Here is a 13,167-nt window from a genome sequence, read left to right on the forward strand (position 1 = left end):
AAAGAGACTTAATTGTAGAGAACAAACTGATGGTTTCCAGAGGGGAGGTGGGGAAGATGGTTACCAGAGGGGAGGCGGATGGGGGAAAATAGGTGATGGTTAGGGAGTGCCCTTGTTGTGATGAGCACTGGGTGATGTATGGAAGTGTTGAATCACTGTATTGTATGCCTGAAGCTAATGGGACACTGTGTGCTAACTATACTGGAATTAAAAAAAGTAGAACTAGGTGACTGGGAAATTAATAGTAATGTCCTGTAGACAATTTAAATATATGTACTAAAAATGTAAAAATAAAAGAATGCTGCTTCAATTAATGCCCTTTTCCTACCGTGAACACCTTCAGTGCCTTCTATAGGATAAAGTCCAAATTTCTCTGCCTTACAACATCCCCTACCATTTGGTTGCAGAATACCTTACCAAAGTACCTTTTACTTTGTATAGGACGGAACTGACTTTCACTCATTCACCCTTTAACACCTACCCCCACACCCACCTGTCCCCATTCATTCTTTTTTCCATTAAATACTGAGCACTTCTGCTGTGCCAGATACAACTTGGGGCACAGAAGACTACAAAAACTGAACAAGGCAAAGACTCTGCTTCTAACGTTCTCATACTTAAGCCTTATATTTTAGGCAGGTCAGTATTGTGTATCTTGAATACATCTTATATATGCTTGTCTCTTTTGTTCATACTCTTCTCCTTTTCTCTTTCTTTCATTCAACAAATATTTAATGATCGCTGATTGTGTCAGGTATTTTTCACTGGGTGTTGGTATTATAGCAGAGCATAGTCCCCGCTCCCTTGGAATTTATGTTCTTGTGAGATGAATAAGACATTAAGCAGACAAATAAAATATATGTCATAAGGGCTGTGAAGTAAATTGTAGCAGAATAAGGAAGATAGAACGTAGTGGTGTGTGGGCCGTGGTGCTATTATTTTAGAAGGAATGGTGAGAGACAGCCTTTCTAATATGGTAATTTGAACAAAGTCCTGAAGGAACCAAGGGAGAGAAACAAGAGGCTATCTGAAGGAAGAGTGATTCAGACAGAGGGTGCAACAAGTATATGTCCCAAGGGTGCACCCTTGGGACAGTGAGGTGGTCAATAGAGCAGGAGCGGAGAAAGCGAGCAGGAGAGCGCTAAGAGATGAGTTCTGAAAGGTAGAAGGGTCCAGATCCTGAAGATCAATTACTGACCATGGTAAGCACCTTGGCTTTTGGCTCTAGAATGAGTTGTATCTCCTCTGAATGTTTACTTCACATTCCTTTGTGAAACCTTCCTTGACCATCCCTGTTGACAATGATTTCTGCCTCTAACTCCTGGCACAACTGCTGACCACGTCCTTTGTTGTTTAACTGACTAAGGCAATGCCTGGTTGTCTTCTTATGTGTCCTCTGTTTTGTCCTAACTTCTTTGTAACTTCCTCTAGCATAGGGACTCGTCATTACACCTTTCTGTCCTAAATTTTGCTTTGTATCTAGTGTATGTTTGTACCTAGTGTATGTTTGTTTGGTGAGGCTCTTGCTTCAGAGATCAGCAATAGGAGTTTGAAAGTGATGTCTAAGAAAGAAGGGAAAGGACTTGGTGGTTAAATATAAGGAATGATGTCAAGGTTTTGTTATCCTGGGATGATAACAGTGCTATGGACAGATGAAGGAAAGCTAGGAAGAGAAACTGATTTTGGGGTAGATAGACGAATTTGGTTTGCAATTTACTGACCTTTGCATGCTAGCAGGGTAACCACATTAAGCTGTGTAGAATGATTTGGGTATGTCAGAACATATACAGAGTATTGGTGTTATTTGCTGGTATTATTTGACTGCTGACTACTGTATGTAGTTTCAAGAGCAGGGACAGCCTCCTACTCATATTTCTAGTGCCTGGAACAAGGGCTGGCAAATAATAGGTGCTTAGGTCATAGGCACTTAATATAGTTCTACTGAGATGAGAGGTAGCTATGATGCACATTGTCAATAGCTCATGGGCCCTGGAATCACATTATTGTGGGTCTGAATACCAGCCCCAGCACCTTCCGTGCGTTGTGGTCTTGGTTGAGCATGTGACCCCTCTGAATCTCAGTGTCCTCATTTGGAAAATGGAACGATAAGACCTTCCCTGCAGGGCTTCAGATAATGAATGTAGGCATAGATCCTGGCACGGAGTAGTGGTTTAAGATACAATACCTATTCATTCAGCTGTAATTGTTAATATTATTATTATAAAAAAGGTAATGCTTTCACTATTGAATTTCAGACTCTTAGGCTTAGAAAAGATCTCAAAAGTAACCTGTTTCTGATAACTGTTTTGTGTATTTTAGTAACATTTATAATCAGATACGGTTAGTGTCCAATCTGCATAGAATCACCTACATCAGCCAATCCTGCCAATGCATATAGAACTCGGACACTAATAAGTTAAATGTTGCTGGAACTTGGACTCATAGTACATCAGTTACTGTTATTATGTACATTAGTATTCTAGAAGCTTACACCAGCCATTATATTCCCATCTATCAAAATAGCCTCATGGTGGGATAGGACTTGATAGACATGTTGGATGACAAATAATAGTGGAATTACATAGTATCTTGCGTTTGGAGATGTATCTCCTTAAATAGGATGGGATCATTTTACAGAAGATGAATGAAATTAGTGCTAGATTTAGAGAAGCAGAGTTTTTTCTTGATTAAATTTTTTTATTTTTTTAACATACCTGAAATCTTTTTTCTTCAGATCACACATTGAGATTTTGTAGCTTTTTGGACTAGAGTCCTTTTCTGTTCCTTTTTTGTTTTCTCTTGATGTAACTCACAAATTGAAATACATCTTTTGAAATGGTTTCCTGATTTTGTAGGTCTCTTCTGGCTCTGATTCCTTGGGAGCTGCTGGGTGCCTCTCAAACTGTATGCTTACTTTTTGCTTTGGAGCAGATGTCGTGGCACTAAGACCCAGAAACCGTTTGCTCTGTGTGGCTGGAGCTGGGCAGGCTGTGCTCACACTGAAGGGAAGGAAGTCATTAGTGCAGACTGAGCTGTGGAGTTGGGTTCTTGCAGGATTTCCTTCCAGCCTTTCCCCACTAAGGTTCTTGGGAATTAAAAAAAAAAAATCTAAACACACAAACCAAGTTTTCCTATTTACAGTGTTCAGGGAAGGTAGGCATTTCGGGAAAGGCAGATCCTTTCCCCAAGTTAGCCAAGAAGGAAGAAAAAGCAGCGTAAAGAAGCTCTGATTACAGATCTTTGGAATTTTCTTTGCTAAATTTTACAAACGAGAAATACACCCAGAATTTTGGGAGTTGCTCCAGGCTGCGCGTGAGGGTTTGATTGCTTGTCTAATCTTTTTTTTTTTGAGAAGAGGAGAATTCGCCAAAAGGGGTTTGGATGGCAGGAGCCCGGCTCCGTTTCTGCAGCAGCTCTCGTCCTGAGTCTGTTCTCTGAGGGAGGGTCTCTGCAGCCGGCTTGGAGACCCCCTGCCGCAGGCTCCTTTTGCAGGCGCTTGGCTGGGGTGGGGGAAAATGCCCCGCTCTGGCAGGAGTACGCTGGTTGCTGCTGGGACTTCCTAGCCCGGTGGGAAGTGTGTTCGTGGTGTGGGGATACTTTTCATTGAACTGAAGGCGAAAAGACTGGACTCTCCTGGGCTTTTTCCCTTCGCAGTGAATATGGGGAAGAATTAGGGGGTGGGAGGGAGGCAGCATGACTTGCAGTCGCGGCTGCCCTGCATCTGCCCCCAGCCCCCAGCCAGCATCTTGATGTTCCACGTATCGGCTGTACAAATATGATGAAATGGCAGCCCCGGAAGAAGGTAAGTGTCCTGGAGCGGGGACGGGGCCCTGATGCCCGACCCAGGGAAGGGTGACTGGGGGCGGTTGCCCTCGGGTCCCTCCATCCCTCCTGTAGTTTGCTGGGCTGACCGGTCCAAGCATCTCAGTCCCTTTAGGGACTTGGCGCCAGTCCCCCAGGGACGAGTTACTAAGTCTAGCCTGCGTCCACTGCCCTCTTAAGTTTTTCCTTCTTGGTGTGCCTGGAGTCTCAGGGGTGACAGCTCAGAAACACCCGGTTGCTTTAGAAGCCCCGTGAAGCCAGCGACACGATTAGCTTTGCAAGGACCCAGCCAAGAGCTGCCAGAGTCCAAGGATTCGGTGGCGCCCTGTCTCTGGGGGGGCCATTTGGGGCCGCACCCTCCCCCCCCCCCATACAATTAGCTTTGCAAGGACCCAGCCAAGAGCTGCCAGAGTCCAAGGATTCGGTGGCGCCCTGTCTCTGGGGGGGCCATTTGGGGCCGCACCCTCCCCCCCCCCATACATTCCAGCGTCCCTGCAGGTGGGTGTTGCAGCACCTACTTCCCCAAGGGGTTAATAGGTTGCGAGCCTCTGGCAGCTGCTTCCCAAGGGCCCCGCTGGGGGGCGAACATCCCCAGCACAACCGCCCAGCAGCTGGTTCCCGGGCAGCCCGGCCGCGGGGCCTCCTGCCCCGGCGCCTGGGGCCGGCCCAGGCCTTCTGCCTGCGGGGCTCCCGGGCTGCCGCGTGGGCCCGCGCGAGTGCGCGCGCCGGCCATTGTGCACGGGTGTGTGTCTGTGCGTGTCAGCGTGCACGGGCGTGTGTGCATCGATCGTGGGGAAGAGGGGGAGGGGGCACTTTGCTTTTTGCGAGATTATTTCCTAATATGGCTCCTTTGTTGAGAACTCAAGAAAAAAAAAATCCAGTGGTTCTATCAAAATAAATTGCTATTGGTCCCAGAAATAACGTTTCTAAATGTGGGACTGGTCCCTACCCCAGGACGCTCAGGGAGAAAGACAGCTTTCTTTAAGTTGTTGGCGGCTGTAGGTTTGGCTAGGGTTCCCTTTTGCTAACTTGTCTGACTGGCGCTGTTAGGTGAACCCAGTGGTTCACTGCATAGCAGGACCTCCCCCCGCCCTCCCCCCCCCCCCCCCCCAAATACCTCGTTTGGCCATGGTTTTTATTGACATTCTTCTAAAGGAAAGCACAGCGAACTGAATGTGGTGTGCCCCTCCCCAGCCTTGACCTGTCTCGGTTAGCAGCTGGATGGTGTTTTACTTGAACTAGCCAAACTGACTCCTTCTTTGTGGCATGATGTGTGATACCGCGTTTTATACCAGAGTTGAGATAGAAATCATGTGGGAGATGATTCTCTGATATTGTGCGTTTGCTATATTGCTAGAGAATCTAACAAACCATGCTTTAGTATAGCCTGGTAAATTGAAAGGTTTTCTTTGATATGTAATTAATGCAATTTTGATCTCTGACACTAAGTCATTTCTACCTCCTCCTGAAGTCAGAATCTCTCATATATTAGTTCTCATCGTAGAGCTTCTTTCAGTGAGATTGGTTTCATGTACTTTAGTTAAAAGAGATCCACGTATCACCTCCTTCTAATCCCCAATCACATTCAGAGTCAGGTTGAGGAAAACCATAGAAGAAACCATATAATTAAGCAATTTAAACAGATACTGTGTATTCCTAAAGTGCTCCCCCATTTCTTCTGTATTTGTAAATTGCATATTTATGAGTACTTTTAAGACGTCTGCAAACTATACATTCATAAATGTCTGTTTTTTCTATTTTACCCAATATGCAGTAACTCATGCAGTTATGTCTGTGGAAACCCCTCTGGGTACTGGTATTGCTTGAACCACGGAAGTATTATTCTTGGCAGTCAGGTGGATTTCTGGACTCTGGAAGATTCTGTTTCAAGTGTTAGGATTCACTCTGCAGTATTTACTCACTCTATGATGCTTAAATGGCTATAACAGAAGGTTGTGTTTATCCACTGTATTCATAATCCCAAACCATCATGTTCTAAAGATCCAGATAGAATTCTGCAGAGTTCATAGAAGATTAAAAAATAAGCTGAGCCATCAAATACTGTGTGATTTTTTGGTGGTGGCTTGAGAACAATTCTTGATGTTTCTACATTGGAAATGGAAGCTTCTTTGGACAATACTCAGTATTCAAAACCGGTAGGGCAACAGTAAGTCTTTATAAAAATTAGGTTTATTTTCTTATTCTTTCAAGAATACTCTCATGATCAGATCATTGCCATGGTTTCTGGCTGGGTCTGCTAACACATTTGTAGCAGAATAGTCACATGCCATGTGTTTTGCCAAACTGTTTCATAAAAATCCTTTACGCTACAGATGAAAAGTGATACTGCATTGATGTGATTTTAACAAAGCTGGGAAGATCATCTATAGAATGCTGGCTGCCCCAAATAGCATTTGTCTATAGCTGGGCTTTATGACTAGGATTGGTTGGTAACTCGCTGTCCTGGTGTCCTGTCAGCTACCAGTCCTGGCTTTTATCAATTCTGGGATAACTCTAAGAGAATGACCATAGCTTCTAGGCTGCTTTGTCTCTGAGAATACAGCTGGGATACCTGATGGAGGGGAGCTCCTTAGTCCTCTTTCTTTATTTGCTGAGTTAAACTGAATACTAAAATTCAAGATGTGTGCTCCAATATTCAATTAGGGTCTCCTAAACTTTTTGCCAAGAAACCACCAAGACGTGATTAATCACGTTTCACCCTCACAACCAGTGAGGAACTTAGGACCCAGTCTTCCAGAGCATAGGGGACCTCCTACCCAGAGCCCTGTAATTCTCCCTAAAAAGTAAGATTCTGTGCAACTGTGATTGCATCGTGGTAAGAATGACATTTAATATCATGCTGCCATTTTTTTCATGCCAGTAGGCATCTCTACTTGTTCTCGTATCCATTCATTTAATTCTTTTTCAGTGAGGTGGCAGGTGTTATATGTTGCATTTTACAGAGAAGGAAACAGGTTTAGAGAGATGCAATGACTTAGCCAGAGTCACATAGCATGGCAGGATTGGACCAGCCCTTGTTTACTTCAGGATGTGTGTTCTTCACCCCTGTACTTGGGAGTTTATCCAGGAAAGATAAAGGCTGATTGCTGAGGTGATCTCAGTATATAAGAAGGTTAGCCATAGCTCTGCTCCCTCATTTCTGGATACTGGCACCAAGATGCTCTTCTTCCCTCTCCTTCTTGAAGAGACACAGTGATTTTATCTACCTCTGAATTCTTGGAGCATTTAGAATCTATGCTCTTCTAGGCTGAGTGCCTTTTATTGATACCAATCTTTTTTTTTAACTAAATTTTTAAAGTTTATTTATTTATTTTGAGAGAGACAGAGACAGCATGAGTGAGGAAGGAGCAGAAAGAGAGAGAGGGGAGAGAGAGAATCTGAAGCAGTTTCCGTGATGCCAGTACAGAGCCCAACTTGGGGCTCAAACTCATGAAACCATGAGATAGCAATCTTTTAAAAAATCTCTTTTCGTATCCAGCCTCTCAATTACACTTCAAGTTCCTTGAGTTTGGGAACCATATCTCATACCTGTTTTTTTGGTGTCCAGGGTAATATAGTTGCTCAATAAATATTGACGTAAAAGTAAAAAAGAACTATTACTTGGTAAAACTTGGGTCTTTAGACTTTCTTATTCTAAGAGGTAGTAGTAAGTTTACATGTAAGAAAAGATACAAAATATTTCAATTGATTCATAGATACTAGACTGTAGTGGATTATTAAAGAGCACCAGAATATTTTGACACTTGATTCTGGTCTTTTGTAGAGAATGTTAGGAAGGGAGGGGACAGCCACACTTTCCACAGAATATCCATGGCATTCATTGTTAAAATGACATACTACCAGGAGCCATGGACCAGACTCCTGATTCAGTGTCATGATCCTTTTATTAATGTAACCTTATTGGCCTGGCAAAATATACTTTCCCCTGTGAGGCTATCATACCACACATTATTTTTATCTTGTACTTGCAGAAATGATAGTAATTAAAATGCTCATTGCATAGAAACATGTTTGTTTACAATTCTGAAGTGATTCCTGCTCTTTAAAATCCAAGGATTAGTATCAGATAACACTGTGTAAATAAGACTGCAGTCAAAACCTGCAGGAAAGCTGCTGCTGATTGGATTTTTTCATTGCTTATCTAATGTTATTTTACTGTTCACACATAATAAAAGATCATTAATAGGAATATGTCACATAAGCGACATTAATTATGTCATTTGAGAATCATATGATGTATTTATCTTGTTATACTTGTCACATTAATACAATGTGAATCTGGCTTCTTAAATGACTTCTCTGATAGCACTTCATTTAAAAAGCTTGTTTGGAAGCTCACTTGTAAGGATTCCATCCTGTAAATCTGTGTCTTGGAATAGCTTATTCCTTTTACAGAAGGGTGTATTTCAAATCCCTGTACTTTCTCTATGATAAAGTATTTTGTTTCTGGATTTGAAAGTGAAAAGTCTCAAATTAAAAAAAAATTCTTTTTAATGTTTATTTATATTAGAGACAGAAAGAGAGAGAATGAGGCAATGCATGAACGAGGGAGGGGCAGAGAGAGAGGGAGACACAGAATCCGAAGCAGGCTCCAGGCTCCGAGCTGTTAGCACGGAGCCTGATGCTGGGCTCGAACTCAGGAGCTGTGAGATCCTGGCCTGAGCCAAAGGCAGACGCTTAGTCGACTGAGCCACCCAGGTGCCCCCCCCCCCTTTTAATGTAATAGTATAAAATTAGACTTAAAAATAATCCAACATTGTGGACAAAAGTACGTGTAAAGAGAAGTCTCACAAATTTCATGATAAAGGTCTTTCTGCAAATCCATTCTATACACCGTTCCCAGGTCAGTGCAACCTAGAGACCGAGGTTTTTGTTCTGGCGCTTCCCATGACTTGTGTCCTTGGGCATGTCATTTAATCTTTCACATGTGACCCCCCACTGTTATAGGTTAGCACCTCATTATCACTTGCTGGATGTCTTGCAAATGGCATCCTAATGATTTTTCTTTTCCTGGTCTCTTTTTTTTTCCTCTGGTTTTTCCTTCTTACTCCTCTTAGAGTTATTGTTAGCCTCCTCCCCTCCTCCTGCCCCCACACATGTTCACATTATTCACCTCCTTAAAACCCTGCTGTGTCTCTCCATTGTTTAGTAGAGGTCTTCCAAGTGGGTAGGCACACCTTGGGTTAGGGGATGTGGAAGAAAATAACTGGGTTATGAGGAAAATACGAAAACTTCTGTTTTTATGGTTTTTTTTTTTTTAATTTAAAAGAATAAGAAACAAATCAAGTTTTGCTGATCTTCCAGTATGGCTTGCCACTTGTGTGCTCACTGGTTCAGAGGCCGCCAGGGATCCTTAGTGGTGCCCCCTCACTGTTCCTGTCAGTCGTTTGTTGACCTTCAGTGTGCTGTGGTCGACTGTAGTTTCCATCATGAAAGATTGTGCCTTAAGTGACTAATTTTATTAGAAGAAGAAGAAGAAGAAGAAGAAGAAGAAGAAGAAGAAGAAGAAGAAAGGAAATTGTAGTGTAGACTGTATAGAGATGAAGAGGATGGGCTCTGCAGCTAGACGGCCTGGCTGTGAATTGACTGCCTCGCTCAGCCGCTTTGTAGCTGTGTAGCCATTCCTTAACCTCTCTAGACCTCAGATGTCTCATCTACTGAAGGCGAATGGCACTTAGCTCCTAGTATGACTATGAGGATATGATGTAAAATGCGTACGAGGAGCGCCTCGCACCTAAAATGTGCTTACTGCATTTTTGCCTGTTGGTGTGACTGTATCCTACAATGCAGCTGGCCATGGCTCATCAGGGCATGGCTGCCGTGCATTTGCGTTTACTCCTTCTTTGCCTCCAATCTCTTCTCCTTGTAGTACTCTCCTTAATTTACCTTCCTTTCGTCACTGGTCATGACTCTGAGAGCTAACTCAGTCTTCTTCTCCTTCGTGAATTCTTCTGTCATTGCTGGGCATAGCTGGCAACACTCTCCTTTGACTGTACTTGTATGGGCTACAGTCATAGCCCTGCACTGTAGCTGTCAGTGTGTCCGTCTCTACCAGTGGAATGTTACAGGGTCATAACTGAATGAGTGAATGTTTGAAAAAATGTAATGCATCTATGGAAAGAGGTGGTCAGTGATCTTCAGCCAGTTGGTTGACTTTGCCAGGTATTGAAGATGCCTAACGTGCAAGTTTATATCTGCCCATTTCTCACCCTCTTAGAACACCATATTGACTCCGAGGGAGGGTGATTCATTGAAGGGGTAATCTTAACTATGCACCCATTAAAAATGAAGTCACAGGGGTGCCTGGGTGGCTCAGTTGGTTAAGTAAGCGTCTGACTCTTGATTTCGGCTCAGGTCCTGATCTCATGTTTTGTGAGATCGAGCCCTGCAGCGGCCTGTGCACTGGCAGCATGGAGCCTCCTTGGGATTGTCTCTCTCCCTCTTTCTTTCTGCCCCTCCCCCACTCATTCTCTCTCTCAAAATAAATAAACATTAAAAGAAAAAGAAAAAGTCACAGTTATGAGGTAGTGGCTGCACAATGTTGTGAATGTACTGTGTGCAACTGCATTGTACCCTTTAAAATGGCTAATTTTGTGGGGCGCCTGGGTGGCTCAGTTGGTTGAGCATCTGACTCTTTTTTTTTTTTAATGTTCATTTATTTTGAGAGAGAGAGAGAGAGAGAGGGAGAGTGAGCGAGCATGAGTGGGGGAGGGGCAGAGAGAGAGGGAGACACAGAATCTGAAGCAGGCTCCAGGCTCTGAGCTGTCAGCACAGAGCTCAACACAGGGCTCGAACTCACGAACCTGAGATCATGACCTGAGCCAAAGTCAGGTGCTTAACCGACTGAGCCACCCAGGCCCCCCCCCCTTTTTTTGGGGGGGTTTATTTGACAGTCTGACTCTTGATTTCAGCTCAGGTCATGATTCCAGGGTTGTGGGATAGAGCCCTGCATCAGGCTCAGCACTGAGCATGGAACCTGTTTGAGATTCTCTCTCTCTCTCTCTCTCTCTCTCTCTCTCTCTCTCTCTCCCTCTCTCTCTCTCCCTCTCTCTCTCTCCCTCTGCTCCTCTCCCCTGCTCATGCTCATGCTCTGTCTCTGTCTCTGTCTTTGTCTCTCTCTAAAATAAAAAAAAAAAACCTCTTTAAAATGGTTAATTTTGTATTATATACGTTTCGCCCCAATTGAAAAAAAGGGGAGAGAAAGTTAACAGTTGTATGTGACACATCCCCTGACATCAGTACAGCAACACCGTGGTTGTAAACCCCCAGAGTAAATCTTTGTTCCCTTTAGCCTTAAATATTTTTGATTCTGTAAGATTGGTAAGGAATGGTCATCTATAGAAAGCTACTTCCAGGAACATTCGCGAAGCTGGGAACGGTGGATAGACTTGATAAGAAGTGAAGGAAGTCAGCGAGGAGAAAATCTGATTTGGCACCTTGAGTGTTCAGGAGCTAGCCAGTAAACATTGCCAGTGTGAGAGGCTACAGAGTTTAATTGGCCCAACCTCAAAAAAGGGCGCCAGCAGCCACCTTCACTTTGCTAGTCAGTTACAGTGATGACACACTGTGCAAAACACAGCGGGAGCAAGAGAAAACCTGAAGTCCTGGCTGGCCCCGCCAGCTTTAGCTTCCACGGTGAATTCATTGAATCATTAATAACAATGTATGTCTCTGCTTTAGGAGTTTGCTTTTATTGATGTGTTAAAACCATGTAGTTTTATGGAAAGCTATAAAAATTACATCATTTAACAGACATTTTCAGGATTTATATGAATCTTTTGTCCTGAACTTTTTTGGTGTCTCTCCGCCCCCCGCAGTCCCCCAACCCGCCTTTTAGGTTTTTGTAGCTAAGAGGAGTATTCTCATATGATTGAGCCCTTGGTTATTTATTGTGTTAGGGTATTCTGTCTTTGTGATTTTGAGTATTCTATGCTTTTAGCATATATTTTAAGAAAAAAAACAAAATTGTGTCATTTGGCTTATACCTTCTGTGTAATAAATTTAGCATTTTTAGAAAAGATACATGAAATAGGCTTGATGACAGTTATCAAAGCTGCACATAAGCTTTTGCTGGTAGATGTCTCTCAGTTTGGATTCTTAAAGGACTGAAATTTCTCAGGGTTCTGTCTGATTATGTAAGCAACTGTCCATTCTTGAATGCACCCATATTGCTAGCATTATTTAATTTGTGGGAGATAATATTTTGTATTTATATCATGTCAGGGGATTCATACTTGTAGAGGCACACATATGGAGGCAATTCTGAGTTAGAGAGCAGTTGACATTTGGAATAGGGTCAACGTGGAGTTGGGAGCCAGGAGGTCATTGTGGGAACTCCTTGTGTTTGGACACGTACTCTCCCAAAATGCAGTACGTGTAGACTTGAACCTAGAAAGATACTAGCTGGGCACAGGGAAGGAAGAAACTCATAAGGAAACTTTTTTGCACATCCTAGGATAACTTTGTTATATCCTATGTTGGCATAACAACACTGGCAAGATTAGAAATAGCTTTTTTCCCCCATTGATAAATTATTCCTTATTCTAGTTTGTCCAATATAGGTGTTCCTTGTTTTGAGGAACATCAAAATACAATATTTTGAATCTGAAAGCAGACTGAATCCCAACTTACTTTATATAACTAAAAACCTCGAGTGTCCATGGGGCGCCTGGGTGGTTCCGTTGGTTGTGCGTCTGACTCTTGATTTCAACTCAGGTCATGATCTCACGGTTTGTGGGATTGAGCCCCACGTTGGGCTCTGCACTGACAGTATGGAGCCTGCTTGGGATTCTCTCTGCTCCCCGCCCCCCCCCCCCAACCCTCCTCTCCTCATGCTCGCTCTCTGTCTCTCAAAATAAATAAACATTAAAACACACACACACACACACACACACACACACACCCTTGAGTGTTCATTATATTTATTTGGATCATACTTAACTGCTCTGACAATTAGTTGTTAAGCATATTTTATTTTTTAAATATTTATAAATGAACGTAATAGGTATGCATGCACACATTTCAGTATTATGTTCAACTGTGGTGTCTATGAAAAACTATAGTGCTTAAGCCCAGACCTATCGGGTATTGTTGGAGCTGTGTGTGTTTGTGGAGTTGAGATTTTCAGGCATAAATAAGGTTGTTGTTTTTGAGGAGTAGAAAGAAAATGTCATAGGGGGTGACTGTGGACTCATTTTCATTTTGGTTGGATTTTGGGTCTTCATTACTTAATAATTAGCTTTTTCTGATAGAGGGTAGGCTTGAGATAGAAAAGATAAAATGCAAACCACTTTGTTTTATTATTAATAATTTTGGCAAAGATTT

The 13,167-nt window shown here is 42.9% G+C and overlaps 1 protein-coding gene across 4 annotated transcripts in view; it reads left to right on the plus strand.

Moving 5' to 3' along the window:
• TTC28 (tetratricopeptide repeat domain 28) overlaps positions 1 to 13,167 on the plus strand; it is a 627,778-nt gene that overhangs the window by 198,499 nt on the left and 416,112 nt on the right. The window contains exon 1 of one of the 4 annotated variants that reach the window (XM_045042318.1): positions 103 to 3,802. The exons of the other annotated variants lie outside the window; for them this stretch is intronic. Coding sequence (XP_044898253.1) covers positions 3,776 to 3,802 — 27 coding nt within the window. The 5' untranslated portion in view covers positions 103 to 3,775. Of the gene's footprint in view, positions 1 to 102; positions 3,803 to 13,167 lie in introns of those variants that run through there. 4 annotated transcript variants of the gene reach the window in all.

This window comes from Felis catus, chromosome D3 (genome assembly GCF_018350175.1).
Source record: "Felis catus isolate Fca126 chromosome D3, F.catus_Fca126_mat1.0, whole genome shotgun sequence".
In the NCBI taxonomy this organism is placed as follows: Eukaryota; Metazoa; Chordata; class Mammalia; order Carnivora; family Felidae; genus Felis; species Felis catus.